At 38.4% G+C, this 26,418-nt stretch overlaps 1 protein-coding gene across 1 annotated transcript in view; it reads left to right on the top strand.

Annotated features, from left to right (window-relative positions):
* C2CD6 (C2 calcium dependent domain containing 6) overlaps positions 1 to 26,418 on the top strand; it is an 87,303-nt gene that overhangs the window by 44,991 nt on the left and 15,894 nt on the right. Inside the window, exons 5-8 of the mRNA XM_061186465.1 lie at positions 14,554 to 14,673; positions 20,076 to 20,120; positions 21,056 to 21,124; positions 22,785 to 22,864. Coding sequence (XP_061042448.1) covers positions 14,554 to 14,673; positions 20,076 to 20,120; positions 21,056 to 21,124; positions 22,785 to 22,864 — 314 coding nt within the window. The remainder of the gene's footprint in view (positions 1 to 14,553; positions 14,674 to 20,075; positions 20,121 to 21,055; positions 21,125 to 22,784; positions 22,865 to 26,418) is intronic.

Genomic DNA, 26,418 nt, shown 5'->3' with positions numbered 1-26,418 from the left:
GGACCTCTATAATGTGAATCTTGGTGCATTTAATGTTGTCCCAGATCAAGATGGCAGTGTGGGAAGACGCGGAGTTCATGTCTCCCCACGACTAGGGCACCCACAGGATGCTGTGGGGGACCTTGACACCCAAGGAGATGGGAGGAACCCCCAAGCGAACTGATAGGACATGGGGGGACTGAGGTGGGGGAAAAGTGGAAGCTGGACAGGACTGGCACCCCTGAGGGTGGCTGAGGGGGGGAGGGGTTCCCACGCATGGAGGGACCCTTGGGGGCTTGGATCGGGGGGAGCACGCCCAGTGTATCCCCTGCCCAGTTGGCCAGAGAAATCTGCTCTGCTCTTTGGCTGGGTCCTATGCCCTCAGAGGCCCCCTCTGGGCCGTGTGGGTCCTGGGGGCATAGGAGGGAGGCCAGGGGAGAGCAGGAGAGGCAAGCAGGAGGGGTCCTCCAGGACCAGAGTAGCAGGAGAGGAGCGGAGGGCATTTGCCCCACCCATTTGAGCCCAAGAAGCCTGCTGGGCTCCCAGATGGGTTCCCCCGCCCTCTGAGACCAGAGGCGGGAGGCACACCTGGGTCCCTTCTGTTCCTTTGAGCCTAAGCCCCACGCCCACACACCCAAGAGCCTTTTCCAGCCCTGCAGGTCCTAAGCATAGACCCCGCCCATCGCCCAAACCCCGCCCCTGCTTAGGCCCCGCCCTCCACAGCCAAAGCCTTTTCCAACTTTTTTTTTTGCCTCCTCTTTTGTACTATTGTGGTTCTGTTTTACCTTCTGGTTGTTGTTTTATCTATATTTTTATGTTTATATTCTTTCTAACATATCTGTTAGTTTTCTAGTCTAATTTTATTTTTTACTTTGTTATTGTTCTCCCCCCACCCCTTTTTTTTTTTTTTTTTTTTTTCCTGCTCCATGTGGCTTGCAAGATCTTGGTTCACGAGCTGGGGGTCAGGCTGAAGCTCCTGCAGTGGGAGCACCAAGTCCAAACCACTGGACTAACAGAGAACCTCAGACCCCAGGGAATATTCATTGGAGTGAGGTCTCCTGGAGGTCCTCATCTCAAAACCAAGACCCAGGTCTACCCAACAGCCTACAAACTCCAGTGTTGGAAGCCTCAGGCCAAACAAACAGTAAGACAGGAACACAATCCCACTCATCAAAAAAGAAAAAAGGGGCTTCCCCGGTGGTGCAGTGGTTGGGAGTCCACCTGCCAATGCAGGGGACATGGGTTCGGGCCCTGGTCTGGTAAGATTCCACATGCCATGGAGCAACTGAGCCCATGTGCCACAACTACTGAGCCTGTGCTCTGGAGCCCGCAAGCCACAACTGCTGAGCCCACGTGCCACAGCTGCTGAAGGCTGTGCGCCTAGAGCCTGTGCTCCGCAACAAGATAAGCCACAGCAGTGAGAAGCCCGTGCACCCTAACAAGGAGTAACCCCCACTCGCCGCAACTAGAGAAGGTCCGCGCAGCAACGAGGACCCAACGCAGCCAAAAATAAACGGAAAAAAAAAAAGACAGCAAAATAATATGTCACAGATGAAAGAGCAAGGTAAAAACCTAGAAGACCAAATAAATGAAGAGGAAATAGTCAATCTACCTGAAAAAGAATTCAAAGTAATGATAGTAAAGATGATCCAGAATCTCAGAAATAGAATGGAGGCACGGATTGAGAAAATACAAGAAATTTTTAACAAAGATCTAGAAGAACTAAAGAACAAACAAACAGATGAACAACACAATAACTGAAATGAAAAATACACTAGAAGGAATCAATAACAATAACTTAGGCAGAAGAACGAATAAGTGAGCTGGAAGACAGAATGGTGGAAATAACAGCCAAGAAGCAGAATACAGAAAAGAGAATGAAAAGAATTGAAGACAATCTCAGAGAGCTCTGGGACAACAGTAAATGCACCAACATTCGAATTATAGTGGTCACAGAAGAAAAGAAAAAGAAAGGGTTGAGAAATCATTTGAAGAGATTATAGTTGAAAACTTCCCTAACATGAGAAAGGAAATAGTCACTGAAGTCCAGGAAGCACAGAGAGTCCCATACAGGTTCAACCCCAGGAGAAACACACCAAGACACATATTAATCAAACTAACAAAAATTAAATTCAAAGAAAAAATATTAAAAGCAGCAAGGGGGGACCTTCAAGATGGCGGAGGAGTAAGACATGGAGATCACCTTTCTCCCCATAAATACATCAAAAATGCATCTACATGTGGAACAACTCGTACAGAACACCTACTGAATGCTGGCAGAAGACCTCCGACTTCCCCAAAGGCAAGAAACTCCCCATGTACCTGGGTAGGGCAAAAGTAAAAAGAAAAGACAGAGACAAAAGAATAGGGACGGGACCTGCACCTCTGGGAGGGAGCTGTGAAGGAGGAAAAACTTCCACACACTAGGAAGCCCCTTCACTGGTGGAGACGGGTGGTGGTGGTGGGAAAGCGTTGGAGCCACGGAGGAGAGCAGAGCAACAGGTGTGCAGAGGGCAAAGCAGAGAGATTCCCGCACAGAGGATCGGTGCTGAGCAGCACTCACCAGCCTGAGAGGCTTGTCTGCTCACCCGCCAAGACGGGATGGGTGGGGGCTGGGACCTGAGGCTCTGGCTTCTTTGGAGGTCAGATCCCAGGGAGAGGACTGGGGTTGGCTACATGAACACAGCCTGAAGGGGGCTAGTGCGCCACAGCTAGCAAGGAGGGAGTCCAGGAAAATGTCTGGAACTGCCTAAGAGGAAAGAGACCATTGTTTCAGGGTGCGCAAGGAGAGGGGATTCAGAGCATGGCCTAAATGAGCTCCAGAGACGGGCGCAAGCTGTGGCTCTCAGCGCAGACACCAGGGTCAGGCATGAAATGCTAAGGCTGCTGCTGCAGCTACCAAGAAGCCTGTGTGCAAGCACAGGTCACTATCCACACCTCCCCTCCCAGGAGCCTGTGCAGCCTGCCACTGCCAGGGTCCCGTGATCCAGGGACAACTTCCCTGGGAGAACACACGGCATGCCTCAGGCTGTTGCAACGTCACACCGGCCTCTGCCGCTGCAGCCTCGCCCCGCATTCCGTACCCCACCCTTCCCCCAGCCTGAGTGAGCCAGAGCCCCCGAATCAGTTGCTCCTTTAACCCTGTCCTGTCTGGGCGGAGAACAGACTCCCTCAGGCGACCTACACACAGAGGTGGGGCAAAATCCAAAGCTGAACCCCAGGAGCTGTGCGAACAAAGAAGAGAAAGGGAAATTTCTCTCAGCAGCCTCAGGAGCAGTGGATTAAATCTCCACAATCAACTTGATGTACCCTGCGTCTGTGGAATACCTGAATAGACAACAAATCATCCCAAAATTGAGGCGGTGGACTTTGGGAGCAACTGTGGACTGGGGGTTTGCTTTCTGCATCTAATTTGTTTCTGGTTTTATGTTTATCTTAGTTTAGTATTTGGAGCTTATTATAATTGGTAGATTTGTTTATTGATTTGGTTGCCCTCTTCTTTTTTTTAAAATACAGATGTATATTTTTTCCTTTTTCTCTTTTTGTGAGTGTGTATGTGTATACTTCTTTGTGTGATTTTGTCTGTATACCTTTGCTTTTACCAATTGTCCTAGGGTTCTGTCTTTCCTTTTGTTTTTTTTTAGTATAGTTTTTAGTGCTTGTTATCACTGGTGGATTTGTTTATTGGTTTGTTTGCTCTCTTTATTTCTATTTTTTTATTACTTTTTAATTTTTTTACTTTTAATGATTTTTTATTTTTTATTTTAATAACTTTATTTTATTTATTTTTCTTCCTTCCTCCCTTCCTTCCTCCCTTCCTTCCTTCCTTTCTTTCTTTCCTTTCTTTCTTTCTTTCTTTCTTTCTTTCTTTTCTCCCTTTTCTTCTGAGCCGTGTGGCTGACAGGGTCTTGGTGCTCCGGCTGGGTGTCAGGCCTGAGCCTCTGAGGTGGGAGAGCCGAGTTCAGAACATTGGACCACCAGAGACCTCCTGGCCCCACATAATATCAAATGGCGAAAGCTCTCCCGGAGATCTACATCTCAACGCTAAGACCCAGCTCCACTCAACAACCAGCAAGCTACAGTGCTGGACACCCTATGCCAAACAAGTAGCAAGACAGGAACACAACCCCACCCATTAGCAGAGAGGCTGCCTAAAATCATAATAAGTTCACAGACACCCCAAAGCACACCACCAGACACGGTTCTGCCCACCAGAAAGACAAGATCCAGCCTCATCCACCAGAACAGTAGTCCACCAGGCACTAGTCCCCTCCACCAGGAAGCCTACACAACCCAGTGAACACACCTTACCCACTGGGAGCAGATACCAAAAACAACGGGAACCACAAACCTGCAGCCTGTGAAAAGGAGACCCCGAATGCAGTAAGTTAAGCAAAATGAGAAGACAGAGAAATACACAACAGATGAAGGAGCAAGGTAAAAACCCACCAGACTAAATAAATGAAGAGGAAATAGGCAGTCTACCTGAAAAAGAATTCAGAATAATGATAGCAAAGATGATCCAAAATCTTGGAAACAGAATGGAGACAATACAAGAAACGTTTAACAAGGACCTAGAAGAAATAAAGAGCAAACAGACATTGATGAACAACACGATAAGTGAAATTAAAAATTCTCTAGAAGGAATCAATAGCAGAATAACTGAGGCAGAAGAACAGATAAGTGACCTGGAAGATAAAGTAGTGGAAATAACTACCACAGAGCAGAATAAAGAAAAAAGAATGAAAAGAATTGAGGACAGTCTCAGAGACCTCTGGGACAACATTAAACACACCAACATTCAAATTATAGGGTTCTCAGAAGAAGAGAAAAAGAAAGGGTCTGAGAAAATACTTGAAGAGATTATAGTTGAAAACTTCCCTAATATGAGAAAGGAAATAGTCAATCAAGTCCAGGAAGTGCAGAGAGTCCCTTACAGGATAAATCCAAGGAGAAACACGCCAGGACACATATTAATCACACTATCAAAAATTAAATACAAAGAAAAAATATTAAAAGCAGCAAGGGAAAAGCAACAAATAACACACAAGGGAATCCCCATAAGGTTAACAGCTGATTTCTCAGCAGAAACTCTGCAAGCCAGAAGGGTGTGGCAGGACATGTTTAAAGTGATGAAAGGGAAGAACCTACAACCAAGATTACTCTACCCAACAAGGACCTCATTCAGATTTGATGGAGAAATTAAAACCTTTACAGACAAGCAAAAGCTAAGAGAATTCAGCACCATGAAACCAGCTTTACAACAAATGCTAAAGGAACTTCTCTAGGCAGGAAACACAAGAGAAGGAAAAGACCTACAATAACAAACCCAAAACAATTAAGAAAATGGTAATAGGACCATACATATCGACAATTACCTTAAATGTAAATGGATTAAAAGCTCCCACCAAAAGACATAGACTGGCTGAATGGATACAAAAACAAGACCCATATATATGCTGCCTACAAGAGACCCATTTCAGACCTAGGGACACATACAGACTGAAAGTGAGGGTATGGAAAAAAATATTCCATGCAAATGGAAATCAAAAGAAAGCAGGAGTAGCAATTCTCATATCAGACAAAATAGACTTTAAAACAAGGACTATTACAAGAGACAAAGAAGGACACTACATAATGATCAAGGGATCAATCCAAGAAGAAGATATAACAATTATAAATATTTATGCACCCAACATAGGAGTACCTCAATACATAAGGCAAGTGCTAACAGCCATAAAAGGGGAAATCAACAGTAACACAATAATAGTAGGGGACGTTAACACCCCCACTTTCACCAATGGACAGATCATTGGTGAAAGTGATCAATGAAGGAAACACAAGCTTTAAATGATACCTTAAACAAGATGGACCTAATTGATATTTATAGGACATTCCATCCAAAAACAACAGAATATACTTTCTTCTCAAGTGCTCATGGAACATTCTCCAGGATAAATCATATCTTGGGTCGCAAATCAAGCCTTGGTAAATTTAAGAAAATTGAAATCGTATCAAGTATCTTTTCTGACCACAATGCTATGAGACTAGATATCAATTACAGGAAAAAATCTGTAAAAAAATACAAACACATGGAGGCTAAATAATACACTACTAAATAACCAAGAGATCACTGAAGAAATCAAAGAGGAAATCAAAAAATACCTAGAAACAAATGACAGTGAAAACACAATGACCCAAAACCTATGGGATGCAGCAAAAGCAGTTCTAAGAGGGAAGTTTACAGCAATACAGTCCTACCTCAGGAAACAAGAAACGTCTCAAATAAACAACCTAACCTTAAACCTAGAGCAATTAGAGAAAGAAGAATAAAAATACCCCAAAGTTAGTAGAAGGCAAGAAATCATAATGATCAGATCAGAAATAAATGAAAAACAAATGAGGGAAACGACAGCAAAGATCAATAAAACTAAAAGCTGGTTCTTTGAGAAGATAAACAAAATTGATAAACATTAGCTAGACTCATCAAGAAAAAAAAGGGAGAAGACTCAAATCAATAGAATTAGAAATGAAAAAGGAAAAGTAACAACTGACAGTGCAGAAACAAAGGATCATGAGAGATTACTACAAGCAAGTATATGCCAATAAAATGGAAGAAATGGAAACATTCTTAGAAAAGCACAACCTTCCGAGACTGAACCAGGAAGAAATAGAAAATATAAACAGACCAATCACAAGCACTAAAATTGAAACTGTGATTAAAAATCTTCCAAAAACAAAAGCCCAGGAACAGATGGCTTCACAGGCAAATTCTGTCAACCATTTAGAGAAGAGCTAACACCTATCCTTCTCAAACTCTTCCAAAGCATAGCAGAGGGAGGAACACTCCCCAACTATTTCTATGAGGCTACCATCACCCTGATACCAAAACCAGACAAAGATGTCACAAAAAAGAAAACCATGGGCCAATATCACTGATGAACATAGATGCAAAAATCCTCAACAAAATACTAGCAAACAGAATCCAACAGCACATTAAAAGGATCATACACCATGATCAAGTGGGGTTTATCCCAGGAATGCAAGGATTCTTCAATATATGCAAATCACTCAGTGCGATACACCATATTAACAAATTGAAGTATAAAAAGCATATGATCATCTCAATAGATGCAGAAAAAGCTTTTGAAAAAATTCAACACCCATTTTTGATAAAAACCCTCCAGAAAGTAGGCTTAGAGGGAACTTACGTGAACATAATAAAGGCCATATATGACAAACCCACAGCCAACATCGTTCTCAATGGTGGAAAACTGAAACCATTTCCACTAAGATCAGGAACAAGACAAGGTTGCCCACTCTCACCACTGTTCAACATAGATTTGGAAGTTTTACCCACAGCAATCAGAGAAGAAAAAGAAAAGGAATCCAAATCGGAAAAGAAGAAGTAAAGCTGTCACTGTTTGCAGATGACATGATACTATACATAGAGAATCCTAAAGATGCTACCAGAAAACTACTAGAGCTAATCAATGAATTTGGTAAAGTAGCAGGATAGAAAATTAATGCACAGAAATCTCTTGCATTCCTATACACTAATGCTGAAAAATTAGAAAGAGAAATTAAGGAAACACTCCCATTTACCACTGCAACAAAAAGAATGAAATACCTAGGAATAAACCTACCTAAGGAGACAAAAGACCTGTATGCAGAAAACTTTAAGACACTGATGAAAGAAAGTAAAGATGATACAAACAGATGGCGAGATATACCATGTTCTTGGATTGGAGAAATCAACATTGTGAAAATGCCTAAACTACCCAAAGCAATCTACAGATTCACTGCAATCCCTATCAAACTACCAATGGCATTTTTCACAGAACTAGAGCAAAAAATTTCACAATTTGTATGGAAACACAAAAGACCACAAATAGCCAAAGCAATCTTGAGAAAGAAAAATGGAGCTGGAGGATCAGGCTCCCTGACTTCAGACTATACTACAAAGCTGCAGTGATCAAGACAGTATGGTACTGGCACAAAAACAGAAATACAGATCAATGGAACAGGATAGAAAGCCCAGAGCTAAGCCCACGCACATATGGTCACCTTATCTTTGATCAAGGAGGCAAGGATATACAATGGAGAAAAGGCAGCTTCTTCAATAAGTGGTGCTGAAGAAACTGAACAGCTACATGTAAAAGAATGAAATTAGAACACTCCCTAACACCATACACAAAAAAACCTCAAAATGGATTAAAGACCTAAATGTAAGACTAGACGCTATAAAACTCTTAGAGGAAAACATAGGCAGAACACTCTATGACATAAATCACAGGAAGATCTTTTTGACCCACCTCCTAGAGAAATGGAAATAAAAACAAAAATAAACAAATGGGACCTAATAAAACTTAAAAGCTTTTGCACAGCAAAGGAAACCATAAACAAGATGAAAAGACAGCCCTCAGAATCGGAGAAAATATTTGCAAATGAAGCAACTGACAAAGGATTAATCTCCAAAATGTATAAGCAGCTCATGCAGCTCAATATCAAAAACACAACCCAATCCAAAAATGGGCAGAAGTCCTAAATAGACATTTCTCCAAAGGAGATATACAGATTACCAACTAACACCTGAAAGGATGCTCAACATCACTAATCATTAGAGAAATACAAATCAAAACTACAATGAGGTATCAACCTCACACTGGTCAGAATGCCCATCATCAAAAAATCTACAAACAGTAAATGGTGGAGAGGGTGTGGAGAAAAGGAAACCCTCCTACACTGTTGGTGGGAATGTAAATTGATACAGCCACTATGGAGAACAGTATGGAGGGTCCTTAAAAAGCTAAAAATAGAACTACCATACAATCCAGCAATCCCACTACTAGGCATATACCCTGAGAAAACCATAATTCAAAAAGAGTCATGTACCACGATGTTCATTTCAGGTCTGTTTACAATAGCCAGGACATGGAAGCAATCTAAGTGTCCATCAACAGATGAATGGATAAAGAAGATGTGGCACACATCCACAATGGAATATTACTCAGCCATAAAAAGAAATGAAATTGAGTTATTTGTAGTGAGGTGGATGGACCTAGAGACTGTGATACAGAGTGAAGTAAGTCAGAAAGAGGAAAACAAATACTGTATGCTAACACATATATATGGAATCTAAAAAAAAAAAGGTTCTGAAGAACGTAGGGGCAGGACAGGAATAAAGACGCTGATGTAGAGAATGGACTTGACGACACGGGCAGGGGGAAGGGTAAGCTGGGACGAAGGGAGAGAGTGGCATGGACATATATATACTACCAAATGTAAAGCAGATAGCTAGTGGGAAGCAGCCACATAGCACAGGGAGATCAGCTCAGTGCTTTATAACCACCTAGAGGGGTGGGATAGGGAGGGTGGGAGGGAGGCTCAGGAGAAAGGGGATATGGGGATTTATGTATGCATATGGCTGATTCACTTTGTTGTGCCACAGAGGCTAGCACAGTATTGTGAAGCAGTTATACTCCAATAAAGATATATTTTTAAAAAATGTTGTCCCAGAGATATTTTAGACTGTCCTCATTTCTTTTTTCTTTATTTTGTTCTGTGGCAGTGATTTCTGCCATTCTGTTTTCCAGCTCACTTATCTGTTCTTATGCCTCAGTTACTCTGCTATATACTCCTTCTAGTGTATTTTTATTTCAGTTGTTGTTCATCTCTCTTTGTTTGTTCTTTAGTTCTTCTAGGTCTTTGTTAAACATTTCTTGTATTTTCTGCATCTGTGCCTCCATTCTTTTTCTGAGATCTTGGGTCATCTTTACTATCATTACTCTGAATTCGTTTTTGGGTTCATTGCCCATCTCCACTTCACTTAGTTGTTCTTGTTCCTTCATCTGGGGTTTTATCTTCTTCCTTCATCTGGGACATGTTCCTCTGCTGTGTCATTTTATCTTTCTTTCTGTGATTGTGGTTTCCATTCCACAGGCTGCAGGGTGTAGTTCTTCTTGCCTCTGCTCTCTGCCCCGTGGTGGTTGAGGCTGTCTAAGGGGCTTGTGCAGACCTCCTGGTGGGAGGGCCTGGTTCCTGCCTGCTGGTAGGTGGAGCTGGGTCTTGTCCCTCTGGTGGGCAGGGCCGTGTCAAGGTGTGTGTTTACCCACAGCTCTGTGCTCAGGAAGACTTTAAGCAGCCTGTCTGCTGATGGGTGGGGCTGTGTTCCTGCCCTGTTGATTGTTTGGCCTGGGGCATCCCAGCACTGGAGCCTACAGGCTGTTGGGTGAGGCCGAAGACTAGAGTGTTTCAAAAAAATTAATGATGACGAATGGTAGAATTTATAGCATTTGTAGAAGTGAAATATATAAGAAGAATAGTACAAAGGATGAGTAGTGTAAATGGAATTATGCTATTGTGCATGATATGGTATAATTTTATTTCAAGATATACTGCAGTATGTTAAGGATGCATATTTTAACCCCTAGAGCAACCATGAGTAATAATACAAAAATGTATTAGAAAAGAAGAAAGCAGTCCTTCCTGTGTCTATTTGTTGGAGAGAAGTTACCTATAAATTTTTCACCTCTGAAAATTGAGTATCTTTTTCTCTTTTTGCGTGTGTGTATTTTTTTTTGTTTTTTTTGTTTTTTGTATTTAAAAAAATTAACTCTGATGTGTCTGTATTTGGATTTTTCTGTTTATCCTATTGGGATTTGTTGGTCTGCTTAAACTAGATTGTTGCTGTTCATCAGTTCTGAAAAGTTCTAAGCCATTATCTCTTCAGTACTGTCTCTCTGTCCCATTTTCTTGATCCTTTATTTTCTTTCCTGGAACTTTAACATATGTTAGATGTTCTTACACTATTGCACTGTTGTCCATGTCTTTTAACTTTTTTTCCATATTTTCCATCACTCTGTCTCTCTTTGCATTCTGAATAATTCCTTTGATCTGTATTCCAGTTCACGAATTCTCATATGTTGCAGTGAATCTGTGGTTGAGTCCATATACTGAGTGTTTTTATTCAATTATTTTAGTTTTCATTTCTACAAGTTCTATTTAGTTTTTTGTTCAAACTTGCTAAATGACTTCTAAAGTTTCCTGGTCCTGGGCTGTATTTTCAGCTTGTCTTTTAGTCCTTTAAATAAAGTAAGCATAGTTCTTTAAAATTCCAATACTTCAAGTTTTATGGTCTATTTTTGCTGATCTCATTCGTGGTGCTTTGTTTCCTTGCTGTCTTAATTATTGTTGACTTTGGTGTGCTCATTTTCCTTGGAAAATTATTTGTGGGCCTTTTTTGAGGTCTAGGGTGAAAGTAGCACTTCTAAGGAATACTCGTGTTTGCTTCTAAGGCATACCAAATATTTAAAGAAGAATTAATAGCAGTCTTTCTCAAATTCTTCCAAAAAATAAAAGAGAAGGGAGCACATCCAAACTCATGTTACAAGGCCAGCATTACTGTGATACCAAAACCAGACAAGGACACTACAAGAAAATTACAGGCTGATATCCCTGATGAACATGGATGCAAAGATCCTCAACAAATGATTCACAGACCAAATTCAGCAATACATTAAAAGAATCATACATGTTACATTAATATGATTAAGTAGGATTTTTTCCAGGGATGCAGGGGTAGTTCAACATCTGCAAATCAGTTTATATTATATACCACATTAATAAAAAGAAGGATAAAAATTACATGATCATCTCAATAGATGCAGTCAGAATTCAACATCCATTCATGACAAAAACTCTCAAAAAAGTGGGTAAAAAGGGAATGTACCTCAACATAATGAGGGCCATATATGAAAACCCCACAGCTAATATTATGCTCAATGGTGAAAAACTGAAAGCTTTTGCTCTAAGATAAGGAACAAAACAAGGATGCCCACTCTTGCCACTTTATTCAACATGATAATTGAAGTCCTAGCTGGAGCAGTTAGGAAGGAAAAATAAAAGGCATCCAAATTAGAAAGGAAGAAGAAAAACTGTCTCTATTTGCAGATGACATGATCTTATATATAGAAAAATCTAGACTCCACACACAAAAAAACCTGTTAGAACTAATAAATTCAGTAAAATTGTAGGATACAATATCAATACAAAACCAGTTGCATTTCTATACACTAATAACAAACTGTCAGAAACAAAAATTAAGTCTCATTTACAATTGCATCAAAAAGGATAAAATACCTAGGGATAAATTTAATCAAGGGGGTGAAAGACCTGTACACTGAAAACTATAAGACATTGATAAAAGAATTTGAAGAAGACACAAATTGATAGGTATTCCATGCCTATGGATTGGAAGAATTAATGCTGTTTAAATGTTCATACTACCTAAAGCAATGTAATCTCTATCAAAATTCCAATGGCAATTTTTATAGAAATAGGAAAACAATCCTAAATTTTGTTGTAACCACAAAAGACCCCAAATAACCAAAGCAATCTTGAGAAAGATTAAAGCTAGGGGCATCACACTTCCTGATTTCAAACTATATTACAAAACTATAGTAATCAATATGCTATTGACATAAAAAGAGACACGTAGCTCAAAGGAACAGAATAGAGAGCCCAGAAATAAACCCACATATATATGGTCAATTAATTTATGATAAAGGAGCCAAGAATATACAATGGGGAAAGGGCAGTTTCTTCAGTTAATGGTGTTGGGGAAACTGGACAGCCACAGGCAAAAGAATGAAACTGGACCACTATCTTATACCATACATAAAAAGAAACTCAAAATAGGTTAAACAGTTGAACATAAGACCTGAAACCATAAAATTCCTTGAAGAAAACATAGGAGGTAATTCCTTGACATTGGTCTTAGCAATGATTTTTTTGGATTTGACCCCAAAAGCAAAGGCAACAAAAGCAAAAATAAACAAGTGGGACTACATTAAACTAAAAAGCTTTTATACGGCTGAGGAAACCATCAACAAAATGAAAATGCAACCTACAGAATGCAGTAAAATATTTGCAAATCATATATCTGATAAGAGGTTAATGTCCAAAATATATAAAGTACTACAACTCAGTAGAAAAAAAAAAACCCAAACAATCCAATTAAAAAATGGGTAGAGGATCTGAATAGACATTCTTCCAAAGAAAACATACAAATGGTTAACAGGTCCATGAAAAGGTACTCAACATCAGTAATCATCAGAGTAATGCAAATCAAAACCACAGTGAGATATCACCCCACACCTGGTAAAATGTTGGTGAGGATGTGGAGAAGAGGGAACACTTGTGCACTGTTGGTAGGAATGTAAATTGTTGCAGCCACTGTGGAAAAAAATATGGAGGTTCCTCAAAAAATTAAAACTAGAACTACCAGATGATCTAGCAATTCCTCCTCTGGGTATTTATCCAAAGAAAATGAAATCACGGTCTCAAAAAGGTATCTGCACCCTCATGTTCATCGCAGCATTTACAATAGCCAAGACGTGGAAATTACCTAAGTGTCCATCCACAGTGAATGGATTAGAAAAATGTGGTATATATACACGATGAAATATTATTCAGCCGTAAAAAAGAAAAAACCCTGCCATTTGCAACAACGTGGTTGGATTTGGGCATTATGCTAAGTGAAATAAGTCAGAGAAAGACAAATATGGTATGATCATTTATATGTACAATCTAAAAAAATAAAATGAGGGAATTCCCTGGCGGTCCAGGGGTTAGGACTCAGTGCTTTCACTGCTGAGGACACGGGTTCAATCCCTGGTCAGGGAACTAAGATCCTGCAAGCCGTGTGGTGCAGCCAAAAAAAAAAGAAGGAAAAAAAAATGAACTCATAGTTAAAGAGAACAAATAGATTGGTGGTTGCCAGAGGTGGGGTTTGGGGGTGGGTGAAATGGATGAAGGTGGTCAAAATGTGCAGACTTCCAGTTATAAGATAAATAGATAAATAAGTCCTTGAGATCTAATGTACAGCATGGTGACTGTAGTTAACAATAATGTATTATATATTTGAAAGTTGCTAAGAGAGTAGATCTTAAAAGTTCTCATCACAAGAAAATAATTGTAACTGTGTGATGATGGATATTACCTAAACTTACAGTGATAATCATTTTATAATTTATACAAATATCAAATCATTATGTTGTACAGCTAAAAGTAATACAATGTGATATGTCAATAGTATCTCAATTAAAAAAAATTTTTTAAAGGCACCTAGAATATTAGGGTGGGGAGGCACGAGATTTATTTCAAATTAGCAAAAGAGTATATGAACTTTAAAGGTCTTATAATAATGGTATTGTGTTACAAAGCTCAAGGTTGGAAGAGAGTTTCAAGCTGAGACAATGATATACACTTTATCAAAAAGTAAAAGAAAAAAGACAGAAAAGGATGTTGGATGTCTTTTGGTATTAAATGTTTGGATTACCTAGATTATTTGGGTTGGATATTGGTTACTGGACTACCTTTGATAATGTAGTTTCAGTAGAGTATTTAGGCTAAACTTTTGAGTAGAGTTAAGAAGAGAGTGTATAGGCAATGGGTGTTTCCAAAAAATGGGTGTTTCAAAAAGTGTATTTTATGGATGTATTTGTTCAGAAATTATGTCTGAAACTCAGACTGAAAATTTAATGCTTCTTTTCATATGTATTTTGTATGAAGGTTCCTCGTCGTCAAGATGATGAGAAGAATAATATTTACTTAGAACTAATGCAACATGACAGTACAAAATATCTTCTCTTATTAGGGAGTGTTCAGGTACATCTTTATGAAGTAATTCAGGTATGTATCAAAATTTTTTTCACCTTGGTATCACATTGTCCAGTTGGTGTTTGTTGTTAAGATTTATCTGTACCCGATGGACTCCTTTGCTTATTATCTGTGTTACGTGCTTAGTAAACTCATGTGCTTAGTAAACAATATCTTCCTCTGGCTCAAAAAAAAAGTTAGTTTGTAACAGCATAATTTTTTTTAAAAATTTTTATTGCAGTATAATTGCCTTACAATATTGTGTTAGTTTCTACTGTACAGCAAAGTGAATCAGCAATACGTATACATATATCCCTTCTTTTTTGTACTTCCCTCCCATTTAGGTCACCACAGAGCACTGAGTAGAGTTCCCTGTGCTATACAGTAGGCTCTCACCAGTTATCTATTTTATACATAGTATCAATAGTGTATGTATGTCAGTCCCAATCTCCCAACTCATCCCATCCCCCACCCGTTTTCCCCTTGGTATCCGTACGTTTGTCCTCTATGTTTTTTTTTTTTTTTTTTGTCCTCTATGTTTTTAAAAATTTATTTTCTGGAAGGGCAATGATACAACCTAAAAGACTAAGCATGCTTGTATGTTTGTTTTATTTTGTTTTCTGAGATGTTTCTAAACAAGACCCAAACCACAAACTCTCTTAATTGTCAGCACCAGTTTCACTTCAGTTCTTTTATCTTTAGCTGGGCTGCTTGCAGTCTCCCCTGTGCATGTGTCACTTAGGAGTCAGCCAAAGTTTTAGGCAGAGTTTATACACAGATTCTGTGGTTCCTTCTCTCTCGCTGTCTACTGCCGCCTGCCCTTTCCTCCAAGAAAAGATGATTCTTCTGAACTTTGTATTTAATATTCTCTTGCTCTTTTCATAGTTTTACTACTTAATGTAAGTTACAAAAAATAGTATCTTTTGTGTTTCTAAACATATTGTTTCTAAGATTAATACACTTAATTTCATTAGCTAGTACTCATTTTTTCACTGCTGTATACGTTCCATGTGAGAGTATTCCCCAGTTTATTTATCTATAATTTTTTAATGGATATTTTGATTGTTTTTAGTTTTTTACTATTGTGCACATTGCTGCAGTGAATTTTTTTGAACATATCTTCCAGTGTGTATCTGCAGAAAGTCTCTACATTATGATGAATTGCCCTCTATGAGTCTCTATGATGAATTGCTACATCATAGGTAAAGAGACCATGTTATTTATTGATCAGAGTTATCAGAGAAAGAAATTTTGGTTATTTATGGATTTCCCCCCAAAGCCTTATGATTTTAGCTGTGGTATGCTGCCTCTGTGTATTATCTGTCAGAATTCTTCTACAGGCACTTCTACCTTAATTAAATATTACATCATTTTCCTTATTAGAATTTCTCAGTTACCCCCTTTTGGTCAAAACTCAGATCCCAGAAGTACAAAGTTTACCATGAGGACCTTGGTCTTTTTTTTTTTTTTTTTTTTGATGCACTTTTATTGGCTTGATGTTGGCTTGGGCTGATAGTTTTATAATAATATTTAAGCATCTGGACATCAGACAATAGAGGAAGATAAGAACTATGAGACAAATGTTTTGCATTTAGTTTGTATCCAGCCCTATTCAAACTAGGCCTAATGGGAGAATAAGTCCCATGGATGAGTTTGGCCCACCTTAAATAGCCAAGTGACCTTTTTTTAAACTTTTATTTTGAGATAATTATAGATTCACATGCAGCTGAAAGAAATAATACAGCATGATCCTATGTACTCATTTTCCCCCTGATGGTAACATCTTTCAAAACTATGGTAAGTATCACAACCAAAATACAGAACGTTTCCATCTATACAAGGATCCCTTATGTTGCCCTTTTATAGCTACACCCACTTCCTTCCTGCCCTTACCCTTCCTTAACAATTGGTTACCACTAGTCTGTTTTTCATTTCTGTAATTTTCTCAGTTCAAGGATGTTATATAAATGGAATCATACATTATGTAACCTTTTAGGATTGGCGTGTTTTCACTTAGCATGATTCTCTGGAGAATCATACAGGTTACTGCATGTATCCATAGTTCATTCCTTTCTGTTGTTGAGTAGTACTTCATGGTGTGAATGTACCACAATTTGTTTAAATATTCGCCCATTGGAGGACATTTGGGCTGTTTCCAGTTTTTGGTTGTTATGAATAAGTTACTGTATTCACAGGTTTTTGCGTGAACATAGTGTTCGCTTCTCAGATAAATTTCTGGGTTATAAGGTAGTTTGTGTGTACCATTTTTAAAGAAACTGCCAAACTGTTTTCCATAGTGGCTGTGCCATTGTACATTCCCACCAGAAATGTATGAATGATCCAGTTTCTCAGCATCCTCATCAGCATTTGGTAGTGTCACTATTCTTTATTTTAGCCATTCTGATGGCTGTGTAGTGTTATTGTGGTATTAATTTGCAGTTCCCTAACAGCTGATAATGTTGAACATCTTTTTAGGAGGGCCTTATTTTTCTTCTGGTTTTATTGAGGTGTAATTTACATGCAGCACTGTACAAGTTTAAGGTGTTCAGCATAATGATTTGGCTTACATACTGATGAAATGATAACCACAATAAGTTTAATGAATATCCATCATCTCATATACACAAAACACTAAAGAAATAGAGAAAAAAATTTTTATGATGAGCAGAACTCTTAGGATTTACTCCCTTAATAACTTTCATGTATAACATGCCATGGTGTTGATTGTTTTTATCATGTTGTACACTGCATCTCTAGTACTTATTTATCTTGTAACTAGAAGTTTGTATCCTTTGACTGCCTTCATAAATTAAAAGGCCATTTACAATTTATGATGCTGGTCAACAAATTTACGCTTGTCTCTTTGGTCTCTAAAGCTTGAGCTGTATCATTTGCTATTTGGGTCACATGCAGGGATAGATTATAGACCACTTGATTATAGAACTACTAGCCATGGTAGAAATCCTCATGCAGATTGGTAAAATCTAGTGCTTGGTTGAGTTGGAAAGACCTGATGATAAGACCAAAACTACAGATCATGTTTGGAAGCATGGGAGGGCCATCTGATTGTACAACAATTATCTCACTTGTATACTTGGAAAGTACACGTGTATTGTTTATGATTACCAATTGGTATCAATTGCTTTCTGAATATAATTGGCCTGATTTTGGAGGACAAAGATGCTGAATTGAATTAAATAAATCACATAATAGGTTTTGTATAACTTTATAAAAAAAAAAGTAATTGGGGCTTCCCTGGTAGCGCAGTGGTTAAGAATCCACCTGCCAATGCAGGGGACACAGGTTAGAGCCCTGGTCTGGGAAGATCCCACATGCCACAGAGCAGCTAAGCCTGTGTGCCACAACTACTGAGCCTGCGTGCCACAACTACTGAAGCCCATGCGCCTAGAGCACATGCTCCGCAACAAGAGAAGCCACCACAGTGAGAAAGCCCACGCACTGCAACTAAGAGTAGCCCCCACTCACTGCAACTAGAGAAAGCCCACGCGCAGCAATGAAGACCCAATTTAGCCAAAAAAAAAAAAAGTAATTGGTCCGTACTTGCATCATTAATCGCTTGTTCCTTCCTATCCCTGATACATTTTGGATTTCTTTGAGGCTCTGGGAGAAACCAGAAACATCAGCTAATTGTTAAGGTCTGGGGTCCAATTAAGGCATATAAGTATATTGGAGTTTATAATATTTCTGTATTGATTATAGAAGGGAATGTATTGTTAATTTTGGAATGAATTGCAGTACCATTTGTGTTCATTGGTTTGGCTGTATGATCCATACCAGATGAGCCTAAGACTAGGTGATAAATTCAACAATTAGAAAAATTGATAGCTACTGTAATTATTTGAGAAAGGCAATAGAAAATTCAAAGGTGTGGAAGATTGTTAGAGTAATGCCCCCTAAAGAATCATGCCTCCCGGTATCTCTACCTTTGAGTAGTCTACAGTGCTCCCCACCCCGCCTACTGCGTTTAGCCATGTAACTTGCTTTGGGCAGAGCAGAATCAAATTCAGGACAGGGAACCAAGTAGCTCATTGTCACACATTGAAACTCATCAGTGGAGCTGGGTGAAGGTAAGCCTAAAACTCAGTGGATTTGGATGAGTTAGATGCTCATTCAGGATGAACATTTAATTGGCTCCAATGAAGACTTAATTGGGTAGATCTCAGTGGGACCTTCAGAAATAACTCAAAGACATTTACAGTAGTTAAAAGTATGACTAAAAGTTTACTTATATATGAGGGAGATGAATCAGTAGGTTGAATTTTACATCAAAAGCAGAGACACCATTTTTAAAAGAGAAGAGAAGACAAAGGCAGTCTTGGAACAGTAAGATGTTTCCCCACTCCCCACTTTGGGAAAAAGGAAGCTTTAAAAAGCAAGAAGCTATAAAGAGCATGTTGACAGGATCATTAAGGAAATCAATTTCAATTACTTATGAATTTTCTGAGAGATCTTGTGACTTTATATGAAGAATATATATGATATGCTAATTTTGTGTGATGTCTGTCATTGTACCACCACCTGTTATTTTCCTCATTATAATGCCTCACCAGGAACTGAGAGGACAGGTGTTAAATAGGTTCTTGTGGATTGCTGTGTTTTGGGGGTGCAGAGGACATGTAGACCAGGTGCCAGTGTTTTCACTAAATGAGAATTAGTGACCAGAATGTCTGAAAGACATGCCAGAGAGCATGAGCCTTAAAAGAGGAAAACTTTTTATCTGTATAATAAGATAATAAATAATAAGATCTGGAAGCAATAGAAGAGAGTATGGAGGATGCTACCCCACCACCTAACCTTGAGATGTGTGGGCCTTCACTTGAGGAGTCTGTAATGGAGGCAGGTCTGAGCTAAAGAAAGCTGGAAATGTTTAGTGGAGCAGTTAAAGATGTAAGGTTGCTTGTCAACCATGGAATGGGGGTTCCATGAGCCACAGTGGAAAATGCTGGAAAGAAAGAGAACCATTGAATGTTGGATTAGATGGGAGGACTCATAGCACAGCAGAGATGATCAGAGATGGTGACCAAGGGTACCAAATGTTTCCCTGGTTAAAAAGATCCCAACAGTCCCCAAGAGATGAGAGAAGCACTCAGTTCTGTCCTGAGTCAGCCTGTCATGTAGATTCATGTTTAACCCCTCAAAAGGAGTGCAGGCCTGGCAGTTCCTCTAAGTATAAGCAGCAGGAACATTTTTCTTTAAAACATAAATGTAAATATTAACATTTATTTCTGGTACAACCTGCAATTTTTATTTTCTTCCAAACATTCATTATTTTTGTATTTTAGCTATTAAATTTATATGTGCATTAAACATCATTACCTGATTTTTAAAAATTTATGAAATGATTTAGATAATATACAAGGGTCTACATCAGTGATTCTATATTTAAGAATTTTATTGTTTGTTACTTTTTCTAGAAAGGGTGCTTTACTGAAGAACTCCGAATGTTGAATAAAAACACAGTAAGAACTTTACTGAAACTTCCAAAGCTTTGTGCACGCACTTAACATTTCATGTAACTTTATTCTGATATTGTTTTTATTCTTTTGTTACCCTACCAGTCACTGTTTGAACTAATGGAAATATATTAAATAGAAAGTATAATATTTGCTCACAATCTTCATCTCCACCGTTTTTTAAAATGCTGCTATCTTACTGCTAAATGGTGAACACAAAAATTAGAAATCATTGGGTAAGAGAGGAAAACGCCTCTGGCTGCTTCTTTGCATAGCCTTAGGATCCTCACATACTGAATTGAGGAAATATTATTTTCCTCCTTAAGGAGTTTCTAAAGAGTTGTTTACAGTTCTTACTTGAATTCCTTTTTAAGTACTTAAAAATTGTTATCTTGATTAATTGATCATCTACTCAGAGAGGCTTCTGCTGCCAATAGCCAGATCGGGGATAGGAAACAAAAAACAGAATGATGGACATTTGAGGGCATAACCTCTGACACCCTCCTTCATTATACATATGAGCCAGCTGTGGTTCAGAGAGATGAAATCACTTGTCTAAATCAAAATTTTATCTGAAAATAGAAGTGGAGATGGGAAAAGTGTGAATAAATACTTAAAAATATTATATACATGGATATGAATACATATGTACATATGTATATATGTATCTCTGCATAATTCTATTAACAATTGTAAATTGATATTTTTCATATTTTAATCATGTAATATTCCTTAACTTGAACGTAAGGTTTTTAACATTTCAGGAATGCCATAGATTCTTCTATAGGAGTTACTTGTGTAAGTTTTTTTTTTAAATCAAGAGATTCATGCTTTGGTTTTTCTAACTTATAGATTTGTGAGGTAAAAATATCACTTGTTATCACCTCTCCATTAAAATATCTTTCTGATCAAACAATAAAATAAATTTGGCACATGTTTAGTTTATCTGCAGGGTGGAAGTGGAATTTATGTTCTCCTATGGAAACTTTGGTTATGGATTTTCACATCAGGTTAGTTCCCCTCTTTTAAAAATAATTCTACTGCAGCTCTTCAGTTAAATCATCCTCCTGAGCCTCTATCCTTTCCAGTTTGATAAAATCTTTAAAATATTTTTAAAAGAACACCATTTTTCTCTAGCCTAAAGAAAAATGAAACTTTACCATTGTTTATACATTTTTAAATAATGAGGTTTTATTCAAAATGTCTTTATTATAATACTTTTGTGTGTGTGTACACATACACTTACGTAATTGAAAACAAAATTAAGTATTCAAGAAGTGAATGTGGATTTTTATATCTAAAAATAATCATTAAAATGGAGTCGTTGATGTTATTCAGATATTTTGTACTTTAATCACATATAATCCTTTCTCCTCATGATTATTTCAACATCAGCCCTTCTTGATTCATCAAGACAGTAATATGCCCAAAGAAGGTATCGTCCTAGGTTTAGCCTGCCCCTTTAAATTTACTACATATATCCATGTTGCAGAGAAAATTTTTGTACATTAACCTATATCCTTTTCTTTCATTATGTCCTCAGGCCGGATTCCTAGAATGGAAATCATTGTCAGTAATGGCCTTTCCAAGGAATTGTTCTAGAAAAATTGTACCAACATATATTCTCACCAAGTGTTTGAAAGAAATCTTGATATCCCTGGGTATTATCACGTTTGGGGCATTTATAAATTCAGTCCCATTAGTACTGCTGTTATATAGGAGAAATGACCCCTATACTTTACATATAATCTTTAATTTTCAGTTTTTGCTATTTTTCATATTCTTGGCTGTTTTTTAATTAGGAATTGAGAGTCGGTACATCAGTCTTATTAAATAAGTCTACTGCTGTGTGTTAACAGGGAAATCCCTGTAAAATGTATTTTTAAATTTTGCCTGTGGTATATCATAATGTTTTTTAATACATTTTGAATCACAGGTAAGTAATATATTGATGAAAACCACTAGACACAAGCTTTTTTTCTTTTTCCCTTTTCTGCTTTGATTTTTCTTTCTTTTCATTTTGCCTATTTTCTTATCATAAATTAGTCCTAAACTGTGTCACAAAAGGCTTAGTCCTTTTTGTGACATAGTTTATGAGTACCAAGTTCAGAGATAGGTGTTGTGTCTGGATATAACATGTAACAATCCCATTCTTAGGGAGATAGATCCTTTTCAAATAAGACTGGGCAAATACTGTATTGTTTTATGTAGGTGGACTCTACTAAAAACTAGGAACAAAGGCATTGTAAGGAAAAGAGTGGGAAATTTCATAAAAGTTCTATTTGATTTTATGTCCATGAACTTTTCAGTAACATAGTCCCCTACTTACCTATCATGATAGTGTATAAAGAGGACTTGCACTGGAGGAGATAAAGTTGCATTCAAATGTTGGCTCTCATGCCTATTGGGTAACCCTTGAACAATTACTGATCTTCAGTATTATCTGTAAAATAGGCATAATTATCTACCTCATAGGATTATTGAGATGATTAAGTAATATTAAAGATGCACAATTCTTGGCAGATACATAGTGCTCAATGTTAATTCTTTCTTCCTCTCTTAATTCCTTTCCTCTTTATACATATCGTTTAAGTCCTGGGGGATAGTAGTATTAGGATGAACTGGAATTGTAACTAAACAGTGTTAATATATACTTATTATTTTCCTCAGTTAAAACCTCTTCAGAAAATTATTAAGCCATCTATGTTTATGAATATTGCACCACCTCCAGAAAGAACAGACCCTGTGACGTAAGTGTTAAAGTCTTATTAACACAGTTATATATCATGTGGCATTTAAAATATGTAATCCATTTGATGGAGAATTTTGGTTGTCTTAAGACATGGCCAGAATGAACTAGACTCCAAGATAAAGAAAGCAGTGAATTGTTTTGTTTAAGGGGGAAGATATTTTGAGTTTCTGGGTGTAGCCCTGGAGAGAGGAGTTGAGGAGGTCTGGAGATAAGAAAAGAAGAGAAGGGTTGCCAACTTCGTGGCTGAAGGAGGGAAGGGAGGGGAAGCCTAACGAGGAAAGTTGGCCAGTGAGATGTTCCTTCTGCAGAAAGAGGTGAGGAACTTTTAAGATCAAGATGCCTAATAGTTGCCAGTTTTCTGCTCTGTAGTATGGTAGCATTACCCACCACTTCCACACACTCCAGTTGTTACTTCCAAATTTTCAGCAAAAAGCCTATGGTCAAAAAAATGCAATTAGCAGGCCAAAAGTAACTTAACATATAGTATGTCAATTAGTCTTGCAATTTCAACAGTAAAAATAGATCAAAGAAAAATGAGCACCTGAAAGAGAGATATTTAATCTATGGTGCTATCCAAGAATAAGGAATGGAAAATACTTGAAATGGGATTGAGGAAATTAGGTATAGAATAGGAAATTATATTCTGAAGTGCTGATTTCCTATCAGCACTGGGTATTATCATTAAAAATAAATTTTGTCCATTTGATATTGGTGATTTGTTGAAATAGTAAAGTTTAATGTTTTTCTTATGTTTACTGATTATTATTTCCTTATTTATCCATTGATTCAATAAACATTTATTGAATGTTTGCCATACCCCCAAGGCACTAAAAATACAAAGATAAATGAGGCTTGGTCCCTGCCCTCAAGTAGCTCATGGTTTAATGCAAAGGTAACACGTAACAAAAATAAGATAATACAAATGAGATGGAGCCCTCCTAGAGGTTAACATAGAGGTCTGTGGGACACAGCCAAGGGGCTTCCCATACTTCTTGGGGGAGTTAGGAGGAAAGTATTATCAAGTAAGGATCCACAAAAGAAAGAGTGCTCGATGTGAGACTTGAAAAATGAGTAGTGGTGCATCAGGTTGACTTTGTAAGGACGAGGAGACGCATTCCCGAAAGACGGCACATAAGTAAAAGGTGGGAGCCGTAAGAGGCTATGTTATAATGGAGAACAGTGAGTAGTTTGTTGTGGGTTGCAAAGCGCATAGGAGCAAGGAAAGGAGCAATGGGAGATGAGCCGAAGCAGTAGTCACGGGCAAGATATGGTGGTCAAGAGGTCAGGCTCTAGAGTCCAGACTACACGGACTCTGCCAGGTACTAGCTGTGTGACCTTGGGCAAGTTACTTAGGCTCTTTGTGCTTCATCTATTGAATGGGATAAAAATAACAACTACCCAATTGAGTTATTGTAATGATTCAATAAGTTACATATAAAGCACTTGGAACATGGTAGCAAATAGCAGAATTCTCAGTTGTTAGCTACTTATTAAAGTAATAAATGTTTTATCATCACCATCATCATCAGTGTAGGTTTATGCTTCTCAAATGTGAGTAAATTTTACTCTTTTGAGTCCTCAAGGGTGTGTCAGGGCAACACAAAGCACTGGAAGATATGGTGCATCTTTCTGGAGTATTACTTTGCTCAAAGATTTTGAGAGGGAAAATGTTATCTTAAAATTAACATTTATATATTATCCAGTAGAATTAAAAAGTCACAAATTTTCAAGATAACAAAATGATTCCAAGATGTGTGGTTTGTGTCTGATTGCATTAAGTTACACCTCCAGAGACCTTCACTGTCCTCTACCCACAGGAGTTCTTTATTGGAAAAATTTGGAAGTGCTTCAGATGTAGAACCATTGAAGAATTTTAAGTAAGGGAAATACCATGATCAACTTGCATTTTATGTGATCCTATCAATAGGATTGAATATGGACAGAAGTAGTTTAGTGTTGGATTGGAGGAAGCTGTTGCATTAGTCTACATGAGAGATACTGACAATCTGGACTAAGGCAATGACTTGGTGGCTGTGACAGTTAATTCGGTGCGTCAAACTGACTGGGCCAGGGGGTGCTCAGATATTTGGTCAAATATTCTGGATGTTTTGAGTGAGATTAACATTTAAATCAGCAGACTGAGTAAAGCAGATTGCCCTCACTAATGTGGGTGGGCTTCATCCAATCCGTTGAAAGCCCGAATAGACAAAAAATCTGACCCTTCCCTGAGTAAGAGAATTCCTCCTGCCTGATAGCCTTTCACTGAAACATTGGCTCTTTCCTGCCTTCGGACTTGAATGGAAGCATCAGCTCTTCCTGGATCTTGAGTCTGCAGACTTTTGGACCAGAACTGTGCACCATTGGCTCTCCTGGCTCTCCAGCTTGCCCACTCATCTTGCAGATCTTTGGACTTGTCAGCTTCCATAATCACTTAAATTAATTCCCTATAATGAACTTCTCTCTCTGTCTGTCTTTCTCTTTCTCCCCCTCTGTCTCCATCTTATTGGTTCTGTTTCTCTGAACAGCTCTCCCTAATACAGATTTTGATACCCAGTGTGGTTCTAGAGAAACAGAAGATTAAGGACAAGTTTTCTGAATTGGTTCTGGGGTTTGTGGAATTAGTTCTCTAATCCGATTATAGATTTAAAGACTCTAATGACTCTGTTTCTAGTGGTAAAGAGACACTGATAGTCCATGGCGTGATCTGGCAATAGCGACGTGAAAAATATCACCCATTGGATACCCCTAATCAAAGCAAAGAAGCAAAGATATGGATGACTATATATATGATACTTTCAAACATTTTTGTCAAACTAATGAATATAATGAATTGGCTGGGTATTCCTAATGTTGATGGACAAAGGTGAGAAAAGAACGAGCTCAAGGATTCAAATTCCCAGCTCAAGCATTGTGTAAATGACCTGAAATCTTCCATGTGTGCCCTGAAGGAGACCCTTATCTCCTACAGCCATAATACTAAGATTGCTGAAAATCGAAGCCAGAATTTCATTCTGCAGCTGCCTGAATTACAACGCAAATTGAGCTCCCAGCCTCATAGGGTGTCTACTGTTAAAGTGAAGATATTGGTTGGGAATAAGTGGGACCCTTAAAGTTGGAATGGGAAAATAGAAGACTCTGATGAAGCTGGGGACGCTGAGCCCATAAATTCTGATATATCTGCTTTGCCAGTTGAAGTGACCTCTCAAACCCCAGTGGAAGAGACCTCTCCACCCCCAGCAAAAGTGGTAGTGGCCTTTCCACCCCATCTGAGGGGATTAACCCTGCATTGCTTGAAGAAATAGTAATGGCCTCTTCTGAGGCAGTTGCCATGCAAGACAATGTTGATTCTCCTCAAGAGTCACCCCCACGGCCCCTCTTTGCTTCTAGGCCTGCAACTAGACTCAAGTTCCAGCAGCCCCTAAAGGTGAGGTTCAAAGTGTGACCCATGAGGAAGTACACTACACTCCAAAAAGAACTGCTTGAGTTTTCTAATTTATATATATAAAAATCCAGGGGACATGTGAGAGTATGGGGATATTAAAGGTATGGGAT

The sequence above is a fragment of the Eubalaena glacialis genome, chromosome 1 (genome assembly GCF_028564815.1).
Source record: "Eubalaena glacialis isolate mEubGla1 chromosome 1, mEubGla1.1.hap2.+ XY, whole genome shotgun sequence".
Classification (NCBI taxonomy): Eukaryota; Metazoa; Chordata; class Mammalia; order Artiodactyla; family Balaenidae; genus Eubalaena; species Eubalaena glacialis.
This window is presented reverse-complemented; position numbering and strand designations above follow the sequence as displayed.